This window comes from Eurypyga helias, unplaced genomic scaffold (assembly GCF_000690775.1).
Source record: "Eurypyga helias isolate BGI_N326 unplaced genomic scaffold, ASM69077v1 scaffold16515, whole genome shotgun sequence".
In the NCBI taxonomy this organism is placed as follows: Eukaryota; Metazoa; Chordata; class Aves; order Eurypygiformes; family Eurypygidae; genus Eurypyga; species Eurypyga helias.
In genome coordinates this window covers 14,679-41,075 of record NW_010250936.1, presented here as the reverse complement: position 1 = coordinate 41,075, position 26,397 = coordinate 14,679, and the positions used below count along the sequence as shown (strand labels likewise).

The 26,397-nt window shown below is 39.8% G+C and overlaps 1 protein-coding gene across 1 annotated transcript in view; it reads right to left on the bottom strand.

Moving 5' to 3' along the window:
* Positions 1-8,007: 8,007 nt before the first annotated feature.
* MMRN1 (multimerin 1) overlaps positions 8,008-26,397 on the bottom strand; it is a 27,121-nt gene continuing 8,731 nt past the window's right edge. The window contains exons 5-8 of the mRNA XM_010151842.1: positions 23,171-23,344; positions 16,547-18,526; positions 9,529-9,675; positions 8,008-8,429 (exon numbers count right to left, since the gene is read on the bottom strand). Coding sequence (XP_010150144.1) covers positions 8,008-8,429; positions 9,529-9,675; positions 16,547-18,526; positions 23,171-23,344 — 2,723 coding nt within the window. The remainder of the gene's footprint in view (positions 8,430-9,528; positions 9,676-16,546; positions 18,527-23,170; positions 23,345-26,397) is intronic.

Sequence of the window (26,397 nt, the reverse complement as noted above, 5' to 3'; positions counted from 1 at the left end):
ATGCAGCTGACATCAGGTAATTTGGCATGAGATAAACACCTCACTCAATGGGTTTATTTATTCATTCTCATAAGTCAAGGGAAGCTCTGTACATGCACAACAATGCCCAAGCTGGATTTACACGTTACACACCTGCTTGTAAGTTATACCCAGAGTTTGGAGATGACACAACAAGAGCTGAGATTGCCCAGGATGCCTTAGGTGCCCCCAGCTCAATCATACTCTTCCCAGCAACAAGGCGAGTACACTAATCAGGCCACTCAGATTCAGTTTTGCTGTTCCCGTCGATAGCTTTCCCGTCAGGTTGCAGAAGTTGCACGGTTCTTCCTCCTGTACCCACCTTCTGCTTTCACATGGACATCAAGTCTTGACTTGTGTTTAAATGGTTTAATGAAATCTAATTTTACAGATCTATATGCTTGCCATTCATTCTTTGTCTTCAGTAAATGGGAAGTTTTTCTCATCAGCACAGAAGACAATTTTTCACCTGACTCGCAGCAGTGGTACAAGGCTCTACAGGTCTATCCTATATACCGGGCAACAAATTCACACACAAGCTCTTGACTAACCCTTCCTGCAATGTTTCTGATTATTCTCTGGTTTTAACTGTCCTCTTTCACCTTTGGGTCTTTGAACCTGCTTCTAATCCTGTTCCAAAAAATAGATCAAATTCTACTTGCTGGCTATAGCCTTCTGCTGGGCAGCATTGCTGGGTGACCAACAGTATATCTTAACCTGAAAGGATCTCCAAGTATCTTTATAAAAGGTCAGTTATTTTTCCTCTGCCAGTACAGAGCCGTTGATGTACACACGTTGTCTCATTAACAGTCACTGGGACAATAACCCCAAGGAGTGTAGTCTGTAGACAGATATATGAAGCAAGCTAACAAAGGAGTGGTCAAATTGTATATAAATCTGTAAAAATGAAAAAGTTGGCATCAAATTTAAAACGGGGGACCACTAAACAGCTTTGCAGCCATGTGCACTGTTTCCTCTAACAGAAGTGTATACCACCTGGTTGAAGAGTAATTTCTCCCCACCAGCTTTTTCTGTTCTTACCTGGGGAAAGAAAAAAAAAAAAAAGAAGGGATCCACACACAACAATAATGTATTACTTTGTTTGTGTATAAATAGGTTGAAAGAATATCCTACCCCTTTCTTCCACACAAGCTTTTGGGATTTTTTTTGTGTACTATATCAGAACTAAAATGACAGTAATTGGGGTGTCTGTAGGAATTAGCAAACTAAAATTAATTAAGGAAGGAAATAAAAATATATTTGGGGCTAATTTATGGCTCAAAAGACGTGTGGTGCAAGGCTATTGCAACATAGACAATTTCCAAAGTCACTGCAGGCCACTTTTTGTCAAAACCAGCAGAGAAGTAGAAAGAAATGCACAGTAGAAGACAGGAAAGGCTGAGAAGAGGCAGGGCTGTGGTTTGGTTCAGCATCACAGCGAAAGCACACAGGTGCTGTGCGAACCTGGAGAACATGTACTGAGTACACCTGGTACGGGGCTTCACAAGAGCAGAGGTTCAAGTTCTCAGCCTCTGCTGAAATTTGTAGTGAAGATTTGTACTTGTGTGGTAACATCACACACCCACCAAATAATCTTCATATCACACCACAGAGGTGAAGTCTCTGGTTGGAAAGCTGCCTGGCGGAGAGGGACCTGGGGGTGTTGGTTGACGGCCGATTGAACATGAGCCAGCAGTGGGCCCAGGTGGCCATGAAGGGCAACGGCATCTTGGCTTGTATCAAAAACAGCGTGGCCAGCAGGTCCAGGGATGTGATTCTCCCCCTGTACTCGGCACTGGTGAGGCCGCACCTCGAGTACTGTGTTCAGTTTTGGGCCCCTCACTACAAGAAAGACATTGAGGTCCTTGAGCGTGTCCAGAGAAGGGCCACAAAACTGGTGAAGGGTCTGGAGAATATGTCTTATGAGGAGCGACTGAGGGAACTGGGCTTGTTTAGCCTTGAGAAGAGGAGGCTGAGAGGAGACCTGATCACTGCCTACAACTACCTGAAAGGAGCTTGTGGAGAAGTGGGTGTTGGTCTCTTCTCCCTAATGACAGATGATCGGACGAGGGGGAATGGACTCAAGCTGCGCCAGGGGAGGTTTAGATTGGATGTAAGGAAGAAGTTCTTCACCGAAAGGGTTATCACACACTGGAACAGGCTGCCCAGGGAGGTGGTGGAGTCACCATCCCTGGATGTGTTTAAGAGACGGGTGGATGAGGTGCTGAAAGATATGGTTTAGTGGTGGACAGATACGGTTGGACTGGATGATCTCTAAGGGCTTTTCCAACCTAGTGATTCTATGATTCTATGATTCTAAGTCCCCCAAGTCCCACAGTGAAACAGCGAATCTGGTTTCCTAGACAACAGCTTCATGAGGGAAGTTAGTTTCTATTCTGAAATAATTCACAATTAAGCCTTTCTGTGCTGTAGGGGAGACTGCTATAAAAGTTCACCTTTCTTACAGCCCCTCTCAGCTGGGCATCTTATTTGTTGATGAACCTTACCTTATTGGTCAAGTACATTAAAATATTTCAATTTTAAATTTATTTTTCTCTTTATCCTTATTTAGGAAGGCATATGGGTTGTTATTTATGCATTCAGTTTATAGCTTTTGATTGTTTAATTTTACAGGTGTTTGCTGGATAAAAAAACAACTTGAGGACTATTTAATATGTGGTTGTTTGTAAGGTATATTGAACAAACAAAAGGGTAAAAGTTTATTTTAGGCTTTGGTAGGTACATACAGGGCCTGTGTTATTCCTTGGCTTATGCATCTGTGCCTTTCCTTCACAGTTATTTAAGCACCTGAACTTCCTTTGGGGAAAATAGCCGTATGTACTAGTTAAGTCTAATTCCAGACCTATGCAAAGAAGACAAGCCAACAGACAAATTGAAGGGTGCCCCTCGATCTGTATCTTCTGCTCTAGAAGACAGGAGATCCTCACAGCCCTAATTACATTTCTGTTTAGTTCACACAAATAATTCAACACAGAGGGATGACTTCCAGCACTTTTTGGCCAAGTTAGGCTGTATTTAATGCATAGCCAAAAACATTCCACACTTTGCTTTCCTGACTTTGAGTGAGATCTCTCTCCTTTTCATGTAGACACAGTTCCTGTTTTTTCTAGAATTATATGGTATATGATATTGTGGACCTATTAACAAGCTGTAGTAATGCCCAGGTATTGGGGCCAAGATAAGAGTGATCAACTTAGACCCTAGAAATTACTGACAAAAATTTGAGGTCTACTGTGTTCTTCTAGAATATGTCTGAATGCTGAGCCTGAAAATTGTCTCTTGCTTGTATAAGCTGGCAATGGCACTTTCTGCATCAGGATTTAACCATGTATTTTTTCACTTCAGTACATAGCAATAAGCAGCCTAGCAAAGGATGGCTGAACTTATTTTGTTCCCTTCCATGGCAATTTGCAGATGAGACAGAGTAGTCAGGTAGAGCTGAGGATAATTCTGTGCCCAAACATGTCCATCATTTTAGTTATTTTTTTAAAAATAGCCACCATTCTTGGCTTCGCCATTAGATAAGAAGGAAGGATGCTCTAGCAGACGTTTGGTGTCAAATGTGAGGTTTCATTTGAGACATACAAGCCTTCATCACGCTAAATCTGAGTGGATGTGAGATACACTGGTTTCCAATAATGGGTTCAAAGAGCTTTCAAAGTGCTTTTGATATCTATAAAGAACTTCTGGGAACTTCAGATTGTTTGTATGGTATCTCCCAACTTCTGCAGACCTGATCAGCAAGTTTTCTGGAAGTACTTTGTTTGTAAACAGCTATGGTCTGTTTAGTTTGCAACTTGCATTTTTGAAGATAAGAATCTTCAACAGCAACTACCACAATAAATATTTCCAGAAACACTTCAGTTTGTTTACATGAAATATGTGAATGCAGAAGACTGTTTTCAGTTAGCAGCCACCACAGATTTCTGAGGGTGGGGAAGCAGGGCAAAGTAGTTCATTATGAGCCAGGGTGTTGGTTGTAACGTATCTATAGCAACTTCAGCTAGGAAGCAGCTTGCTGATAAAGTTTTCTTACCAAGCACTCCTAACTGGAGTCCCATTTAAAGACAGTGTTTCATTATATCTCACGCTTGACAACTCTCCTGCCAGTACTGCTATTCTACAAAAAGGGAGAATGGCAGCTTTGCAAAGAGAAAATTACTACAATGAGAATCTAATGTGTATTTTAAATACAATGTGGTGATAAATGGTTTGTACTTCTTACAGAATTTTGCTGAGTACATGATTACACCAGGAAGATTTAGTAAGTAGAAAATCTTCCTCCACAATAACTCAAGAAGATACCTGTCTTCTGCTTTTGAAAACACTCTATCATAGGAACAGGAGTGTGGGGCTTGGGCTTTACCAGTCAGCTGAGCATACAGAGGGATGTGAATTAAGCAAATTAAGACTGGATGAAAAAATGTGGACCCTGCTAAATCTGTGATGCATCTGATGGCCTGAAGGGGTTAATGAAATCCATGGAGCTGCTGGGCAATTATTCCTGCACCCGAGTAGTAGCCAGCAAAAGAAGTGTAAAGCCATGGTATAAATTTTTCTGTACAGTTTGTTTGGCAATGCCAAAAGTGGGGGTTTTGTCTTATTTTGTTTTGCATTGTTTTGCACTCTTCTGCTCACCTGCTCTAATTTAGCTGCTAGGAAGCTTCAGCTTTGTAACTGTCTCAAAGCACTTGTTATCCCACTGTCAAAGGTACTTAATCATCAGCCACCCACTGATTTTGGTGAGGTTTAGCTGTAGTGTTGCTTCTAAAACAGATGCATTCAGGTCAATGCCTGAATTCAGAATTCCTGCTTGCTGCACACGTAGATGTTATCAACTTGGAGAGGAAAAACAATTGAACACAAATATCCCAGATATATAAAGAGATGTATGGGCAATATCCCTAAGTCAGCAGCCAGCAGGCATGTGTTAGCAGGGAAGTTCTGCATGAGCTGGGGTGAAGCAGGGTTGTGCTGGCTATCCAGCTAGAAAAGCTATGTGAGGAAAACAAACTGCTGAGCTCAGCATGAATGCTAAGTATATGAGGGTCTGGGGGATGTGTTCAGCGATAACTGGGTTGGTGTAAGTGAGCAAATGATAATGCAAGCTCCGGAGTAAATTGGACAGGCTTGTCAAAGCCAAACCAGACAAAATGTTGCCATGGTTATTGAGTCACCCAAATAAAGAGAACACCGCTCACTGAAGTACAAAGGCTCAGGATGGCTTTGTGGTCCCTCACAAGGGCTGTGGGTAGAGATGACTGTTCAGATTCTCTGCCTGCTATCATTAGGGAATGCAAATTAGAGTGTCAAAATGAAAGCAGAGGGGTGACAAGATTCCTCAGGAACCACCTTTCCTGGCTGATGCCTAAAAAGTACTCCTGGGAGTTCAGACTGATTGCTGTCTATTCTGCATAATGGGTAGGCAGACTGATTTTATTGATCCACACTTATTTTTCAATATTGTTTGATTCATTAGTCCAGGCAGCCAAGGTACATAGTGACAAGCCCATAAATAAGCCTCAGTGGCCAATGCAAATCTATCTTTCTTCATGGTGAAGAATCTGCATTTTAATTTTTAACAATAGACAAAGCCAAGTATGCTTAGTTTAATACAGCCGAGGAAAGATTTTAATGGATTATTGCACAGCATAGAAAAGGAAGAGTACATTTGTTATATTTGTAAAATAATATTTCTTATATATTTTAAATCGTGCAGTGAGAAGTATCTTCAGTACTATTTTCTGTTAAAGAAATTATTTTTCTGTGTGTTGCTCCTACAGATGTGGTTTTAACCTGAATTTTTACACTACCCCAGTGTATTTGGAGATTTGTGAGAAGAAAGGAGAAAAGAAAAGAGGAAAGAAATCTAGTACAATGACACAGAAAGTGTCTGGCTGCCAAGGGTAAATAGCACCTGTGAAGATGAGGACCCAGCCTGAATTTAGTGGCAAGGGCCGCAAGGGCGAAGAAAGTCGCATTAAAACAGAGATGCAGTCTCTGGTGGGTCATTTGAATTTCATCTGCAGAGTAATTTTCACACCATTTAGCCATAGCCACAGCAGTAATAGAGAGGACTAAACACTTAAAAGAATTAAATCATATGAAGAGGGATTGGGGCTTGTGGTCATCATATTTGATGAAATTCAATTATATGGTGGGTAGAGTTAGTGCCATATCAAGGATTTTGAGTGTTTACAGAAAAATACAGTACGCAACAGGAGAAAGGTCTGGAGCACACTCATTCAGGGTTCATGGCACATTAAGAATTCATCAGGGGGTACAAAGAAGAAAGGATTTCTGGCCTCAAAAACACCCCAAAGCAAACAAAAATACAAACAGCAAAAAATCCCAGCCTGTTAACAAGATTTGCAGTTGACCCTTAGAATAGTGTCTCTGTGTTTTTCAGATCCTTGAAGGAAACACAGGATTTTTTAATAACTATTTATGTCTTTTCATGCACATTCATCTTAAGATCTGGTAAGGTAAGCAGTGCTGAAAACATGTATTTTCAAAATAAGTTCCTAACAGTGGAAAACAAAATAATTCAGGGAGAGTCAAAACATTTGGGGTTTCAATAAATTCACATAGATCACTGGAGCACACCAATTAACAATAACTGAATGTAAGGGCTGTGGACGGAGAGCATGTTCTTTAAGAGCAGCTGGTCAAAGGAGCTGCTGGTAAGGGAGTATGGTAAGGGAGTAGTGAGAGAACAAACCTGGTCAGTGGCACTAATTATGGACATGAGGAGTGTGAGAAAGTTTATTTTTTCAGCTGGGAGGATAAGGAAAGGGAGGCAGGCAAACATAGAGAGATGTAAAACCTGATCAATTAGCATTAACAAAGGTAATAACCAGAAACAAACCGGGTCAGTCACACCAGTCGATGGGATATCAAGCAACGGCAGCAACCCAGGACTTTGCAGCTGATGAGGATGCAAACCTGAGCATTTCTTTTTTCAGACAGCCATAGCATGAACTAAAAATATTTTTTTTAGCAGATTGGTGCTTGGAAATCACATTTTGGTTTATGCAGACTCAAGTTCATTTCATCTTGCCTCAGTAGTTAGTGAATATAATGCAGAAACAAACAAAATTGTAGTTTTATAGACTTCCAATTCAGAAAGTACTATGATTATCTAATTCAACCTTGTGTACATTATAGGCCAAAGTTTACATGCTAAAATCTGTGTGAAGACAATATAACCATGCTTGCTCAGAAGCATATCACCTAAAGAAAATCCAGCTGCAGTTTAAATGCTTCAAGCAACAGAGAGACTCCACCAAGTCCATTATAATATTTTTCCCACAACTAATTATATTCACTGCTAAAAATTAGCACCTCATTTCTAATCTGAATGTATCAACATGCAGATTTTAAGTATTCCCTTTTGTGTTTTTCTTTTTTTCTGCTAGATGAAAACTCAGTTTGTTATCATACTGGTTCCATTAAAAATCATGAATCAATCAAATGTTGACATATCAAGGTATGAGGTGAATAATGTCAAGCAAAATGAAAATGAAATATATTTTTTTCCGAATAGAATATATACACATGATTATCAGTTGATACAATGAGCTAAGTAGTAACCCAGCGTCCGAGTCATCAAAATTTATCCATCACCCTTGGTATGCACCACATTTGTCCTGCGAACTGATTCTCAGCAAACTTGTGTAAGTATGTTATGTAATAAAAATGCAGAACATAATTAGACTTGTGCTACAGTCATGCTTATATAAGGAAGATGCTTATTTTTCCCTCATCTCCAACCTGTGGACACTCTTCGTAGATGTGTGCACGGCTACAACCAAGCACCTTCTTGGAGAATCAGCACTTCAAAACCGCCATCACATTGGTTACTCTGAGAAACTCACTGCTGTTAAAGAAACAAGTATTTAAAGGCAAAGATAAATTCGCATGCAGGTGGCTTCACCTGATGGTAACTACTGACATTTATGACTGACTCTAGGTACGATACAACAAGTAACCACTAAAAGTAGTTACTGGTGGATACTTGGCTGGAATAGAGCCAGTTGCCAGCCTAAGCCAGACTTCTTGACCATAATTTAGCTCTAATAAGGCATTTCCAGTAATCACTCTGTCAGTGTGCTTGTTACTATTAATATTTTCAGCCTGAAAAGTGAGTTTGTCTATTCCATCAATGACCAGATAGCCAGAGGCACGTGGACTAAATGATTCAATGGTATATTCAAAAACATAGACCCCCAGGTATGGAACGTGGAACTTCCCAGTTGCTGGGGCAAATGAAGCTCCGTAGTTGATATCCAGATTGTTAAATCTGATGGGTCCTGGAACTGTCATTCCATATGTCTGAGAGGCGAAAAAAGCCACCATAGGTGCATATCTGTATGATCCTTTTGAAAAATCTGGAAAAGAATAAGGAACAATTTTAAGTACTGTTACATGGTAGAAAACTCGGGTCAGCCAGCAGATCAAAAGCAGCTTTTCTGAAGTCACATCAGCCAGTAGCTTGAGCAACTGAATCATAGTATTTCTGCGTAAACACAGGGCTTTTCTGTATTGTATAAAAAGTAATTTTCTTCATAATTAGCACTAGGTATATCCACAAAGGAATAATTTTAGAAACAGCAAGGGAACTTTGTCTCTACTACGTTATCATTACAGGAGTTGCTATTTTTCTTTTCTTTCTATCCCAACCCCCCAAAGTTTTTCCCACCCCAGGGATGCCTTTCATTGTTCATCTGTGTGCACTGAAGCCAAGAATTTTCTCTGCATATCTCAGACAAACACTGAAGAGGTTTAGCACTCCTAACGTTAAATGAGTGAATAAAAGTATATGTTTTCCTCTTCAAGCTGAGCCTGCACACTATGATTCCCTGCTACCGTACAAATGATTTTATTCACTATGCATTTGCTGTCATGAGTAAGAATCAGCCAAATGGCTGCTGAAATCTGCATAAAATTCACATTCCATGTGGCCTGGATGTAAATTATTTATTTGTTTTCTGGACTGAATAAGCATTTTTCACTTTTCTTTTTTGAAATAACTGTCAAGGACTGCATCCACTGCTGATGAAAATCAGAGGCACGCCTAAAATGACTCCTTGAGGCCATAGTCCCACACATCATGGTAGCTACTGGTATTTATAGAGCATGTAAGGCCATGCCAAAGGTAGTATGCCCCAGTGATGTGATTCTACCTCCCCCTTCAAATTCCATGATATGACATTCAAATACATCCTTGTGCTCATTTCAGCAGGGAGCTTTCCAGCTATTATGGCTGGTCCCAGCCCAATTTAATCCCATCACCTGGTCATATTGAAGAAAGAGATCATGAGTCACCCATGGGGATTGATGTCTTCAGCACCAAAACATAGGACACTACTGCTTTATCTGGCACTCATTAAAGTGAAATGTGAGACCTTTGACCAGCAAATGCTCCCTAATTAGGCCCTGGGGCAGAGGCCCATACTGCTAGCATATTACACTACTAAATTCACTTGCCGACACTCAGAGAATTGTCGTTCACCAGCTTCGTACTGCAGTTGACTCCTCCAAAGGGGTGGCGACAAGCACAAATAAAACTCTGTCTGTCATTGATACAGGTTCCTCCATTCTGGCATGGGGAACTGACACAAGCTGAATACTGCCCTGTGATAGAGAGGGAGGAAAACCAATATCAGTTGCAATGTCATTACAGTAACGCTTCACAAGTTTTTGTTATCTTTGTCAATTCATAAAACCCATGGAATTTCTGCTGAGGATCTATGTGAAGGCCAACTTGAGATGCTGTCCTGGCTGTTCAGACCCTGTGCTAGTCCAGCCTCTCTCTTCGCCTGAACACAGCATACCCTCAGTTAGCCTCCAAGATATCCAGAATTACCTAGAAATACTGAGTTCTGCTTGTCTCAGAGGGCGAAGTACATGCAATAAGATGAAAGATATTGTAAATCTAATTTGTTTGGAGCATCTCAACAAATATGAGAATAATCAATAGGTTGGGATATCTGAACAGCTGTTATTGTACAGTCCAAGAGACCCCTGCCAACAAGCACCAACTTTTCCTTGCTCATTTCTTCCCCCCATGTCCTCCTTAATTTAATGATCTCCCTCCTTATAATACAATTTTAAAGCTAGCAAAGTCTGCCTACAGCCAAGCATTAGTCCCTACACAAACCATTCCATAATAATCTAAGGCAGGGTGGCCCTACAGGTGATCCTCAGCACAGACTCAGTCTGGAGGATACTCATTCTCATAGGGAGATGGTGGGGGCATTGGGAAGCCACCCCTCTTACCACAGCCCGACACAGAGACCTGCAGTCCACCCAGCACCAGATGCTCACTTCCCTCTTCCAGCTGGTGATAGTGGCAGTGGACTTTTTGTGCTGAGTCCCACACAGCTGGCTCAGTCTCTTTCTTCCCCAGCCCTCAGGCACTTAAGCAAACCGAGACACAAGTGAAAATCAGGTGGTCTGTAATCATGTGATTAAAGAAATATGTGGGATCAGCTAATTAATCTTTACTAAGAACAGGCATGTGCTGAGAGGCTTAGAGCTGACCATACTGCAGCAGCCCTTCAGAAACAGTGAAACTTGGAAGAGACCATATTGATGTATCCAATTTTAGTTCTTTCTTCTGGTGAGACAAAAGAAACAGGTACTTCCCTACTGGTTCAAGCAAATCTGTGCTCTAGTTTGGTTTCACTAGTGCAGGCACAGAAGACCGCTCTTTTCAGACAAAGCCTGCTTATCCTTGGGTGTACCAACGCACAGATTTTTTACTGCTGGTGTACAGGTTGGACTGTGCCATCTATGACATTACCCACCCACACATGTCACAACCTTTGCAGAAGAGTCTGGCTACTAGTGATGAAATCTTAAATGTTGTTCAAACCACTTCCAGTACTTGTCTTTGTCCATATATAACTCCATTCCAAGATATCTATCAAGATTGTTGTGGAAGTTTTGTATTGCAAGCAACAAAACTTATATCAAACATGGTTCTGCAGAGCACCTTCACTGCAGATGTCCTTGCCTCTCTTCCTGACTACGTATGAGCTGGCCAGATCATGCCTAGTTGATACAGAGAAATCTGTCAGTCCAGTGCTGCTGAACTCTGACACAGTAACTACTGAGTGTAATTGTATGTGTTTGTGTAGGAGTTTGGAGGGAAGAACACAAAGCATTCCCAAGGCATACATTTTTCCTTTCTCTTGCTTTGATCAAATAAAAGTCAGATGTTTTACAAAATGAACCTTTTCTCTGCCAGGAACTACCAGCAGAGATCCAGGAACAGAACTCCACACAGTCCTGTGGTGGTAAATCTATATTTGTAGATGGAAACTAGAAAAAGGCTTTCATAAAACGGTCTACATGTTGCCAGAAAAATGTTGAACTGGATCTTCACATAGATATTTTAGTAACACCCATAGCCATCTTCAGATTCCCATCCAGCCATTTCACAGACTGCTGCTTTAAGGCAAACTACTTCTGTGAGAAATTTTAGTTCAGTGAACAGAATGCTAAAGCACGTTGTACGGTGTCACTTGAATTTGCAGTGATGGAGCATATGGAATTAAAAACACAACAGTCATTCTTTTCACAGAAAATAACATCCATCCCATAATGCCTGAAATAAGGCAATTCAGGACTGTCATGACTGGGGTCATAGCACAGGCAACTGGACATGAGGAAATAATGTTTTTCTTCTCAGATAACAGTTTTGCTGCACACTTAATTGAAGTTATTTTTCACTTATATTTACCAAGCATCCACATATTTACCAAGTGGGAAAGGAAAGCAGAAGAGGAAGGAAAGCAGCTGATTGTGCTGACTGTATTATATTCCCAAAATACAAAAGCTTTGTGTAAGAACATGGCAGCCTCTGTGCTAATTGACCTCTGCTTATCATAAACAAGTAGTAAATCCAAGAAACAGGAAAAAGATCACAAAAAGGAAATGCTAATGAGATTGAGACTAGTGTTTTAACAGTCTGCTGAGTGATGATGTTGCCTGAACTTAACCTTGGAGTCAAATCAAATTCAGACATAGCTTTACCTACAACAAATTAACCCTCCAGGAGCAGCATGGCTTAACAGCAGCTGGGGAGCCTGCTCCATCTGCCAGAACTAGGAGAGGGATGCTGTGAAAAGGTTTGACTCAAGTTAGGATTTTCAGAGTATGAGGCAAATGCCCTAGAACTCCACTGAGCAAGTAATCTCTGTGTAACTCCCACGTGGTCTGAAAATAGCATGGTTTTACTGTCATTTCTGGCTGAGACTGCCTCACTGCCCAGTATATTATTTTTCCTTTTCCTTGCTGTAGGGCAGCTTAAGACACTATGTCCATATTCTCTGCTTGGGGTAAAGATGCCAAGAGGTTCAGTTTAGGAAAGGATTTCCTACCATACTACATATCCTATTTTTAATTAATCTTTCACAACGTATTAGTGTAGATGAGTAAAAGAGAGAAACTTTACAAATTAAATTAAAGGCTTAAACTGCAGCTACTAAAAGCAGAGAATAAACTGAATGCTGTTGCTATTTACACTCAGTATGGTAGGAGTGAGGATAGCCAGTTTAAGCTGAGTTTTGCTACCCTTTGGGAGGACAAACAGCCAGAATCTCTTTTGGGAAATAGACTGCCAGTGCTATACAAACAAGTCTTCAAACAAGTAATGAAGCTCTTTCAGTATCTACTGGGGTGTTGTTTAGAAGCAAATCAAATATTTAGCAATTTAATGGTCTTCTTAAGAAAGAAGAGACTCCTGTGGTTCAGTCTGGAAATGGCTGAACAGGAAGTAACTTACCAACATTGTTTTCAATTTTTAGTTATCAGTCTCTCAGGAAGCCCTGGGAGATTGGAAGAACTTAGGAAACTACTAAACCACCGTGCCCACATAGGGTCAGACTCGTTGTCAGTCTACAATTATAATCACCTCTGCTTTAGCTCTCTCAGGCTGACAGTGATAAAAGTGATGAGCATCCCCCATAGCCTAGATTTGAGGAGTGCCAGGGAGCAGTGCGAGAGAGGCAGCCCCACTGCTGGTTGGCTTTCTGGGCTGCCAGCGCACACTGCTGGCTCATGTCCAGCTTTTCATCCACCAACACTCCCAAATACTTTTCCTCAGGGCTGCTCTCTATCCACTCTCCGCCCAGCCTGTACTTGTGCTTGGGATTGCCCTGACCCATGTGCAGGACCTTGCACTTGGGCATAGTTGGAATAGGCCCACCTCTTCATCCTGTCCAGGTCCCTCTGGATGGCATCGCCTCCCTCCAGAACATCAATTGCACCACACTGCTTGGTGTTGTCGCAAACTTGTTGAGGGTGCACTCAATCCCACCGTGCATGTTGCTGACAAAGATGTTGAACAGTGCCAGTCCCAACAGTGACCCCCGAGGAACGCTGCTTGTCACTGGTCTCCACCTGGGCATTGAGCTGTTGTCCACAACTCTGAGGGCAACCATCCAGCCAGTTCCTTACCCACCAATTGGTCTGCCTGTCAAATCCATGTCTTACCAATTAAGAGACAAGGATGTTGTGCAGGATAACATCAAATGTTTTGCACAAGTCCAGGCAGAATCAAACCATCAAACTTGTACAATTAAAAAACAAGATGCAAAACATTTAAATAGGTTAATTTCACTGCAGGCTTGAATGATAAAGCAACAATGAAAGCTTGTATTTCTGCTAGGAGTCAGAAATCATGTAAAAACGAAATCAGAAATAAGATATCGGAAAACAGGAATGAAAATAAATGACCTCTCACACAGATGAACTGTTTTAGATACATAAATCACACAGCTGCACTCTCATTCGTGTTGAGGGGAGGGTGGTATAATCTGAATAAAGCAATCCACGACTAATACAATACATGGAACAAGAGAGTGCATTCACCTTTGAAAGGCATGGCAGCCTCCAGGTTGTCTAGAGAACAGACACAGCAGTAAATGGCAATGAGAAAATGAGAACTGAGCTAAGTTGCCCTCATGCTGCATCACATATTTCTGCAGTAAAACTACATTGGAAGATAGGACCAGGATAATCCATAACCAAGACTAAAGAAGAGTTTACTGTATATTTTTTTCTTTAAAGGCTGTCATCTCCCCTGTGTCAGCTACTTGAAGCTGTCTTAAGACCATTGTTTTTTTATTCACGCCAGCTTGCCATTATAGTTAGTATCAGGTAAAGTATTAGATTTTTCATCCTTCATACATGCATTACAGCCTCTAGCTGACATAAACTTTTCTTTTGTTCATTCCACAACATGGGAGGTCTCCAAACTTGTATGCCCCTGCATACACAATGCAAACTCACATTGTTTCCCGTTGATTTCAAATGACTACTGAGGAAAGCATTACGTCAGAGCCAAATCCTGAACACATTAAAGCCAATGAAAATCCCAATCTGTTAGAGCAGCATCAAACACTGAACATGTTGGAATCAAAGACAATTGTCAATCAGCTCTTTCTAGAGTTTTATTCTAATATTTTTGAATTGAAAAAAAGATGATCTAAGATCTAATACATTTTATAATTAGCCAACTATGCCTTAGGGCTTCTCCTAGAAACTCTACTAGAGTTGGCACATGTTTCCTGGATCTTAGAGAGAAAAAGATTTCCTAGAGAAGTAAAATCTACCCCGGCAGAAGATGGATACTTGTTAATTAGGATAATGGGTTTACTTCTTTAACTTACAGAAATGTAACTTATGACTTATGCTAGGCATGAAACATCATTGAGTGCAAAAGCTCATTACTGATTAAAAGGTCTGCATAAACATTGCTGTGTGGAAACCTTGATTAAAAATAGGGCTTTTCAACATCTGCAAAGATCTGCACTTTCTGAAAGAGCAAGCATACATCCAGTGTTATCAAGCAAGCTATTTGTTAAAATTCAGCATGAGATAAATAATAAATAGGAAAGGCATTAATTCATTAATGTGGAGTAAAAAACAGAGCAGGTGGCAGCTTCCTGAGCTCCAGGCAAGTAGCACTAGTGACATCTTCCAACAAAGTTGAAGACTCGGGAAGGATCAAAGGCATCCCATCTCCTTTTCTCTTAGTTTTAGTTGTGAACAAGGGTTTTGAATTTCCATCCTGTGCAGTTGGAGGAACAGGCAGAAAACAAATGATTGAGAAAGAATTGCCATTTTTAATATCAAAATAATCAGATTGCTTTGTAGCAAGAATTTGGCAAGTCTCAGTGCATTTTTAAGTGTGACTGCCTGTTGGAATAGCTGTGTGTCCTCTCTAACTGGAAAGAGATCAAGGACTGAAACCCTTCTGTGGGGATGACTTTCAGCAGAAACCAAGCTACTTATGGGATTGAGGCTTTAAAAAGTATCCTTTGCATTGCTTAGTGAAAAGGCCTGTACCTAGGAGAGGAGGAGATGAAGGAAGGAGGGTGGGAAAGGGAAAGAAGAGGCAGGGAGAGGGAGATGGAAATTGCCCATGATCTTAGCACATGAACAAGAATAGTAGCTACGCTACCCCTGCTTTCAATAGGCAGCAAATATCATTTTAGAAATGTTCATTAGTTTGAGAATGCTTTACAGAAAAGATTTCAATCTGGGTCTTCAAAAGTATCCGCACATCTGTCTGTCATTTAGGAATCTGTCTCACTGATTTTAATGCGAATTAAAGTCCTCTGAGGATTTCTAGTCACTTAACCAAAGCACCCTTCATTTTCTGTATTTTCCCAGAAATTATATTTCCCTAAAACATTAGCTCTTGCTATTGATTTTCACTCAAGCCTGATACAAAGCCATAACTCAGAATTTGTATTTCTGTGAATTCATCCATATGAATTCATTTCATATGTTGATGTTTGAATTTAAGTTCAGAAGTGAATCACTCAAAATGTCCATTTTAAGAATGCCAGCTCCCACTCAGCTGAGCTGTTCTCCGGGTGGACTCGAGTCAAACCTACTTTCTTGGCTGGGCTCCTGATTCTGCAAGAACACACTGTTGTAATTGTAACCACACTAGTAATCTCAATGAAGTACTGAAGGAGCTGACAAAAGCCTCATTACAGTCATTTGGTGTATTCACTTGCTTTAGGTTTTTGGTACTTTTCAACCCCACGGACACTGCAAAGTACTGATGCAACTCCAGATTTCTCTCCCAGCTTGCATGTATTTTTACTGAAATTGCTAATTGAGATGCAGCCACAAAATTCTTGTAGTTTAGATTTTGTCTACATCATCAGTTACATTTGAAAGGTCAGGTTCTTAGCTGAGTGCGTGTGCACGCACATGTATCTTAAACTGATCAGGTGTGAATTTATTAAGGAAAATTAAATGGAGCTTTTACATGCCTTAGTGCAGAGTCTCTTCATAAGAAAAATAATTTATCTTGTAAACAAGAGACTAAAGTCTTGTAAACAAGAGACTCAAACACTTTTTATTGCAGTCTGGCTTTTTTATTCACCCTCAGTCAAGTTCTGCCACCTCAGTTCATCAAAACGGTTACATAAGCCTTTACTACAAAGACCCTAATTTTTAGCAGAGTAGAATGTTTTACCTGGATCTATAGTATTATCTGTGTTTCTCTGACTTCGGCTTGCCAGGCTCATGGTGATGTTTGCTGCCCCTTTTTTCACTGGCACTGGTTTCTTTAAAACTGGTTTCACCTGTTTCTGAAGTTTGGTGATGTTGTTCATTACACTTGCCACTGATACGTCAACATGCTGGGTTAAATTTGTCAGGATAGTCCCTGCTTTTATTTCAAGCACAGATTCAATGAGCTCTTTGAGACCTCTCTGCAGCAGGGGGATATCTGGCTGAGCAAGTTTAATTAGCACAGGTATACTCGAGTTCACTTTTTGGATGCTGCTGTTGGTATCCTGACACAGCCCCCAGGCCTCATGAGCAGTCTTGTTCAGAAGTGGAATGCTGTTTGAGAAGCGGATTGACTTGGCTTCCAGGGCCTTGATCCTGGAACTCAGTGTCCGGAGCTGAAGTGAGACCACTTGTTCTTTCTCTGTTGAGGCTGCTTTGGTTTTTTTCAGTGAGACACAATTGTTTGCCAGAAACTTGGAAATTTTTGACTCCACACTCAGAAGGCGAGTCTCATGGTCCTTTGACTCCTCCACAGAGTCAAACAGTTTTTCTTCTAGGCGGCCAATATCTTGTTGTTGACTGTCCACTTTTAATGATGTTTCATTTAAAATGTAGAAAAATCTTCTGAAATTGTGGAGGATAATTTTGTCAGACATTGTGTATGGAAGATCAGAGAGTGATGGAGCTACCTGTGAAGTGACTTCATACTTCTTCCCCACGAGCAGTGTCTGGAGAGATTCATTCAACTGTTGGAACTGGGGAATGAAAGCCAGGAGGCTGTCCAGTTTCTCAGCTCTGCCACCGCAGACTTCAGTCTCATTTCTTAGAACACGTAGTGTATCTTTCAGTACATAGTTATCTTGAATAGAATCAATAGCACTGTTTATTACTATCATGGTCTTGTTTAATCCATCTTCTATTTCCATGGAGCATTCATTAACACGACTCTCAAAAAGTTCCTGATAAGCCTGAGATTCGTTTTTAAGTCCTTCCTGAGTTTTGGAAAGATCTTTAATTGCAGAACTCATTCTGTTAATGACAGCTGTGAGGTTTTCAAGCTTCTCATTGATTACTTCACCCTGGATTTGTTGTTCATACTCTGAAGTCAGACTAAAAGGTACCCCTTGTTCAATCAAGGGTTGCAGGATCTCCATATCATAGCACAAATCATTAATTTGCTCATTCATTTTGTCCATCTTATTGTCCAATGGAAGGACCAGGTCTGAGAGACTTTTGTTTAGGACAAGTACATTCTCTTGGGTTGCTGCAAGCTGCACTTGGAAATCCCTTCTGCTCTCTGACAACATGTCATCACAGACTCCAAGAACAGTGTCTCTCTGTACTTCCAGTGCAACACTGATATTGCTAATCTTGCTATCCTGGACTCTTAAGTCATCATAGACCTGCAGCAGCATCATGCCTTGTTTCTTTACCTTCTCATGCAGTGTGAACATGTACTCTGTAACATTGTATTCTGTGACTTTATCTGCTGAAGGGATGTTTTGACTTGGAGATTGTTCAACTGATAACAGTTGCTCATGAGCATCTTTCATTTCAGTAAGAGTCCTATTTAAGGATTCATAATAAATGACACTTCTTGAGTGTTGATGCTCCAAGTTATCTTCCAAGGATTTCTGCTTTTCCTGTAAAGCTTTCATAGGCTTGTCACAAGTAAGGGCTATTTCCTCTTTCATCTGCACCATATGGCTCTTCAGGTCCAGAATGTCAAGCTTTGTTGGCCCACTGTCTTTCTCCAGAGCAAATTTTTCTTGGGTTTCATTCAGATGCTTGACTAATTCTTTTGTATTTTCAAGATCATCTGACAAACTGGACACAGTCTTGAAAATTTGAGCCATGCTCTCTTGCATTTCACCTTGAAATACTTTAAACTGTTCTCTGACAATTTCTTTGACTAATTCATTAATACTTCTGGATTTGAGACCTTTGGGAAAAAAAGAGAAATATGGAAACCATCAAATCAATTGTGTTAGCAACCTCTAAGTTTTTTCCACAATGTGAGCAAACAGTGTGGTACAAAAGTGAAAAACACACATCCCTGCCCCAATTTACCAACCCATAGAGCAAAATCTAAAGCTGAGGAATGTAAAGGATGGCTGATAATATTTGAAGACTCATTCACATTTCTACTGAAATCAATAGGAGCTTTGCTATGATTTTGAAAGGGCAAACTCATATGTGGTATCAACTTTGATCTCGTAGCTAAACTGTTTCCAAGCACTGAAATTAGGAGATCTTTCTGCTTTTGTGGCTTGCTCAGTAGAAAATGTCCTTTCTCCACTGTGAAAGTAAGGAAAACACACCAGCTTTATCAATATTATGGTTCAAGAAAAAAAAGAAGAGATTATTACCTTCCTATCGTGTTGTATGTGGTAAGTGATCATACAACACACTATAGTCAGAAAGAAGGAAAATAGAAAGAATAGCCTTATTGAATATCTGAAGTTAGCAACATCCCAACTGCTGCAAAAGGCAGGCATTTTAAAGGTATAAACCTTTAGTTAGTCTTGTTTACCACAAGTCTTTAAACAGCTCCTAGGAATACTCATCCTGAAAAGCACTAGGCAGAGGTAAATGCGTGGGAATTCTGCCCCTGTGAATAACAACAAGATACGCCTCCTGTGTAGCCTTAGAGTCATAAAATAGTGTTCATCAAGAGAGCTGCATAACATATTTGAATTAATTAGAGCAGTAATTCTGCCCTGGTGTGAGATTAGAAGAATTTAAAAAACTTGTTCTCCAAACATAGCCCCTATGTCCACACTAAAGCATTCTTTGCATGTTTTTTTCTAAACCCTTTGAACACTTGCAGCCAGCTTGTGATATAATGGTTAAACCTTTCAACCTCTACAATGCCTTGATGACCATCAGTTCTCTGACTAAAACTGTATTGATAAAGGCAGAAACTCTCTGTTGCCTTCCTCTATTTTCCTCTCAATTACTTCTATATCCTGGATTTTATTGTCCCATCTCTAAAACAGCAAGGCATGTTTTGAAACGTTATTTGCAAGTACATTCTCAGCAAGAGCAGTAAACTGTTAGAAAATCAGACCCACGAAACCCAATGCAACTTTGGGCTCCAGGGGTGCAAAAGGATTCCAAATAAAAATGGTTTTGTTCAGCAAGCTGGAGAGAAGCACGGTACTTTTTCTATTCAGGAGACCCATTCAAATTATGTGTGTGTTTCCAGCTGGAAACAGAGATAAAGCAGTTGATAATATTTTCTTTTTATGAACTATAAATGGGTCTCAGTCTTCACTATGTCTGGCAAAATGGACAGTAAACACCTAGGATGCTTAGGGGAGAAATTTGTCACTTGTTCAGATGGTAGCTTTTTTCAAGGCAGGATATAATAGGCAGGTGTAGTAAGTTTGCTAGCCTAGAAAAGAGCCATTTCAGAAATACAGCATGAAGTTTCCTAAGCAATAAACTCAACTACTGTCAGCTGTGGTCACAATTGTCACAGAAATATTTACTCAAAGTATAAAAAACAACAAAGTGATAATACCGAGATTACCTGTATTGTTTTAGTTTTTACTACCTGAACAGCAAGTAAATGACAAGACAGATGTATACACATGAATGTGCATGCTTACACACAGAGCTTTGTCAGTGAACTTCAGCGAAGGAATACCAGCAAGATAAGATACCTGAGAATATGTATGTCCTGGCAGCTGAGAGGAAGAACCAAAATATGATGCAGAGTAAAATAACTGAATATAGAGAAACCATTGTAAATGATGATTTGGTCAGGTTACTTTATGATGCTGAAAAATGTTCTGTACTTTAAGAGACACAATGAGCTGTGAAGGAAAGTTTAATGGATGAGGAAAGAAACAGGGTTACTCTACACCTTCTGTGAGGATTTAATTTAATTTCTTCATCTCAGCAACAAATCTTGATAGCAGACCATCCTGCTGTGAGACATCTTCCACAGAATCTATACTGGCCTTTTCTTTTTGTGACAGAGGAAACTGCTGGCCTTGCTCTCTCCCTTTCCTCTCTATTTAGTTGGATCACAGGTGCTGTGTGGAGCTCAGCCCTGGTTTTCAGGTGAGCTTGTTGTCAAGGGGGTGGAACCTGATAAAACAGACAGCTTTGGGTTTCTCTCTCTTCCTTGCTGGCTAGGACAGTTAGGTACCTGGTAAGCAACTGCTATTCCAAAGTTCACCAGGGGCTGTGGGAATATGCTTCTAGAAAAGACCTAATCCAAACTTCTGTTGTAGATGACAATTGGGGAAATTCTTAAGCATGAGCTGAGAATATAGCATCCATGACTACATTCATGGATGTAACTCATTTTTGCTGTTGCTCATTTTTAAATAGAAAGGTCCAAACTAACTGTGAACATTAAAGATGTCTTGCACTTTTGCACTTTTCATGACATTATAAATTTTAACTCCCTGGCTGAAATCCAAAGTGTGTAATTACTTTGTGTCAACATATACTCCCTTTGCAGTTTCCTTTATTTGAAGAATAATGTGCAAAATAAATGCATGTACACAGGAGACTGAGTTAAGGATATATATCCAGCTATAAGTGACATTTCTGACTTGGGAGTGATAAACATTCCATTGCTGAGTTCATTTTTAAGGGAGGGTACATTGTAATAATGAAGAGGAAAGGAGACTATAAAAAGGCTTGATGTGGAGTAAAAGGAAAAAGAAAGAATAGCAACAAATAAGCAGAGTTTATTAAATTAAAGGGAGAACACCAAATTATTTTCCCGAAGTAACAAGTAGGAACAGTATCCTGAGTACTGAAAAAATGCACAAGAGTTTTCACTGATCAAATTAGAGGAGCATATCAATTACTCCAGTGAGTGTTGTCCTTTATCAACAGATGACAAGTTTGTGGGACCAAAGACTATTTACAGATGAAACCAAGAAATAAAGACAGAATTTATCATGGCTGATGTGCCCATATTGCACATCTCTTCCAAGACAGCATGGAAACTCCTCCCAGCTCCTGCTGCTTTAGGATGCTTTTTGCCCACTTGGAGTATGATTGACTTATTCCCTGGACAGAAACTGCAGTTGCCCTTTGACATTACATATACAAGCCAACAGAAACACTAACATTGTTCTGTCTCCTTTTCCTGCTGTTTACCTATGTACAAGCCAAGAATAACCTGTATTGGAGTGCCCATAATTAGTGTCATGGAAAATAGTTGATAGCAGCATTTTCATTAGAGCTACTTGACTAGGAGACAGATTGAGAACATAAATCAAAAAAGGGCCAGCAAATGGAGATTTTGTCTAAGCAAGTAAAATATTAAGCATTGCAGATAAAAACAATAAGGGCTTGAAATACATCCACAGTGAAGTGTGAAGTAATGGTGGGTTGGGTGGGGTTTTTTATTTGTTTGGGGTTTTTGGTTTTGGTTGGTTGGTTGGTTGGTTTGGTTTTTGTGGGGTCTTTTGTACAGCATTTTTTAATTAGGACTTAGACCCTTAAATATAGACAGGGAATGGAGAAGCAGGAGCTCAGGGTGTAGCAAAAGACCTCTTGGAATAGCATGAAAATGACTGCTAAAATGAGTGGAATATAAAAAAGAATGAAGAGAAGGCAGAAAGGAAATGGGAAATATTCAAAGACAAATTAAATGTATGCTTAAGGGTCAAGAATGCCATCTAGCAATATTTTGAGAGGTGAAAGCAGGTCACTGAGCAGTCACTGATGGGATAAACTTGATCATGGGTACAATAGAGCCATCTAGCATGTGGCATGAGCAACTCAGGAGGCAGAGCATGACTGAAAATACAATAGGACCACACTTGGTAAATTCGAGGGAGATAAAGATAATTTTATCTCAGTGTAAGAAGCTCCAGTTCCCTCATTATGTTTTTAAACAACAAAAATGTCCTCTGGATTTTGAAGTGTATAATAAAAACAGTTTGGGGAAAATTCCTGAAAAATGAGAAAAATATTGCACATCAAGGAAATGAAAGCTTCAGTCCCAATCTGTTTTTTAAGCACCATTCCAGGTGGGTAATAAACAGATCTTGGTGCAGAATTCACAAAGAATGGATGCTTAATTCCACTGGCGAGGGTCTGCCCAACCTCCTGGTCCCTGGCTGTGTCTCTCTCATCTACCAGACGTGAGTACAGATGTTTATCAAAGGTGGTCTAATATAATCTGATGTTTGCCATGTTGTAAATACAACCACCACACAATTCCTTATATGTTTCCCCTGCATATGTGAATTATGTATTAAAGAATATTACTTAGATTGGTAGCAAAACAAACACTACATCCTTTGGAAGCATTCAGATAAACAAAATCCAGAGACAATATTTGCAGAAGCTCTAAGTAAATAAAAATTACTTGATAGTGGCTTAAGTTACCATGTAGATGATGTAGTACTCAAGAATGTAAATTTTTGTCATTATAAAAGACAACATATAAAATGTCAAAATAAACAAATGCCTCTATTTTGAAATACATTAAAAAGATTTCTCCCTATAAATACTGAGCAATAGAATAAGACAGTCTATGAATGATTTTAGCATTTTTTTTCTGGCACCTTTAACTGGGTAAGTGATTGCATTAAACTATTTTTCTTACCTTTTAGAAAAGACTGGAAGTCTCTGCACCTATCTTCATTGATTTTGCCTTCCAGTGAAGAAAGTGTCTTGCTTACATCATTTATTGCAGCAGCAATGCTGTCAACCTTCTTCTGTAGAAAAGTCAGTTTCATTTCCTGACTGCTAATCTTCTCATTCATTTTTTGTCTAAGTGCTTGGTCAGAGAACAAAATGAGAAGGAAAAAATAGTAGTGTTAAAATACTGGGCGGGGTGGGGGGAGGGCGGGGTGGGGAACAGTATAATTGGCTTGAGAGACATTAGCTGGAAGTGGAGTGAGAAGTTTCTGAATTTTTATTTGAGTGAATCATCATGATTTTTGTCATGTCTCATGTATTAGTGACATGCAGCAGCACAGCAGTAACTAATTGCCAAAGCATCTGTATCCATTATAAAGTATTTATAATTTTACAAGTGTGTTTTGAATGGTTAGCATATTTTAATCAGTATAATGCCATCCTTCCTCTAGCTAGCATCTTAAAGGTTATTCAATTAGCTTTCATTCAGCCTACCTCCTTTAACACAATCACAAAAACATTGATTTTTACTTACCATCTATAACATAACTTCATGAATTTACAAGACTTGTGTCTGAAGGAATATATCATCTTTTCAGTGTTGGGGTCAAAATAAAGACTTGTTCAAAACAGCAGCAAGGAAGAAAAACAGCTAATAGATAAATTACTTTGGAATAATCATTAGTCTGTCATTAAGAAAAGATGCCCAACCTTTGAAGTCAAGTTTATTTTAAAACCCGCCCAAATTGTTCCTGACACTTGTAGTCTCTTCGGGTATCAAAAAAGCATCCTACTGGATGATTTTAAGATAGGTAGTGGTGAAGGCCCTGGTCTTGCATATTAAGTTTCCACATGACTTCTGGTAGCCATCTGAGTTTCACAGCTGACATGAAAGAGACTTAGCCTGGGATTTTCAGAAGACACTGATAAAATTAAATGCTATAATTCCTGTAAGCAAAGCCACAAAATCTTTCAGTTTCTTCAACAATTCAGCCTAAATGCCCTACCTTAGACACATGATATACTGTACCATATGATCCAGGACATACTATGAGCTAATAAACTGCTATACAAGAGATTTTTTAGCAGTATGTACAACTATTTATTAGTGTAAATTTATAGTATTGCTATCGATCTTATATCACTTTTCATTATGGCATTAGTGTCTATTCACATGACAGTAAACAGTTATAATCAGAAATCACATAGAAGCATATAGGCCTAAACACTACACCAAAAAAACCAAGTTATATGTAAAAGGGCATATTCTTCTGACTAGATTTTTATTCTTCACAATTCCTGTATGTAAAAAATAAATGTGTCATATCTAACTCAAAAGCATTTGGGAAAATCCAGAAAATTCACCCAGTCAGTGCAGATGAAGCGCGCCAACACCTATGAGAATGCTGTCCTGTAGAGGTATGTTTGTTGTAAAATTCATAATTGGTACAGCCTGGTGAATAAGGCTGGCTGGTTTAGGTTAGGATGTTAGCATCTCCAGCTGTTTAATTTGTGCATGGTGTCTACTTGCACAGACACAAAATTGTGTTCATAACCACCTACTTTAAAGTCTGGCAACTCTCCCCATCAGCACTGTGGAGACAAGCCATTGATGGGTCTTCTTCACCTGAATACTCTTCATCGTGATACCACCCTGTGACAGACAGGCAGGGCCGGATACTTCTGCTCATGGTTGAATTGTTACTATGAGAAAGTGATTTGAATTCATTACTGGCTCACGCATAGTCACCCAAACTGGTAACTAACCTGCAGGGTGCAATGCTTTCTTCAGTTTGGTTCAGTTCATTTCAGTTCCTACTGAAGGGGGAAGACAAGCTGCATAGATGAACCTGAAAGCGAGGTTTCTAAGTGGCATGACTGCATAGTGGGAGCTGGAAGCAGAATCTGGCTTGTAGAGTCCTGGCAGCTGCTGATGGAACTACAGACCAGGATATTCAGTCCTGGCCCCAGGTTATGTTTGTAGGGTTGGCAGTGACAACAGTTATCTCTCTCCTTCTAAACTGACCCTATTTTGTTTAAAAATGACTGAAAAGCAATTAACATGGAGCTCTGAGATTCCATTATCAGAGTTATTTTTCAGAGCAGAATTCCTGCTAAAGAGAAGTGGCATGTTTAATTCTCTATTGATCAAGCTAACTTTGTCATGAGTCCCATCTTCTTTACTAGACAACATGCTCCTCCCCCTAGCACTGGGAAACTTGGTTGTTCACACAATATCACCAAGGGGCGACAACCTTCACCTTTCTAACTTCTATTTCAAAATATCTGTATCTCCATGCCAGATTCAGTCTTGCCCTTTCCTGGCTATGTTTTCTAATTTTTTTATTTGTCTATTATGGTTTTAAGTAAAACACATATATGGACATAAACACATACATGTGTACTGCCTCCACAAACCCTGTGGCAGTCTAGATTCTGACATCCTGTACTCCCACCATGAATCCCCCAGCACCAGAACAGTATATTGACAACTGCAACACACATACCTGAGAACATAACTTGCTTATTATTGGTTGCATAAAATGTTTTTGTATATAGGCCAAATGTGTGAGTGACAATAACACCACAGTGTGTAACAGTTCATGATTATACAAACAGCCGGTGTAGACATCCGTGATCGCAACATCAACAGATTCAAAAGGAGAGGAAGGTAGCAAGAAAGTTCAAGGAACATGCTTCCTTTACAGTCTTTCACATCTTGTCCATCTTCTGGCTCCTCACCATGGTTGACAGTGTGTGTAGAGAATGCTGCCATATAACTTGCATGTAATTTGCCACCAAAAGTTTACCTGTCAAATGCAGTCTCACTGCTGGGGAATATATCACAAGCAGAGAATAATTCTTTCCAACAACTTCCTTATTTAAGCATGTTTCACATATTTCTTTGTCGCTATTTAAACACAATATGGTGATTGTTGGCAGCTCTCTGAGTACACTTGCTTTCTAAATAATTCTGCTTTACCAACATCCCTATACCCTCAAAGGTGGTACAGACTGGAATATAGTATAGTCTGTCAACTACTTGAATATCCCAAAATAATGGATAACTTTTCATGTTTCTTTATAATGAATCCTTAATATTTTAATTTGCTGCTGACTTTAATGGTTTTAGTTTAGTCACAAGACACTCTAAATTATAAGCTACCTGTACCTTTAAATTCAGTTTCTGCT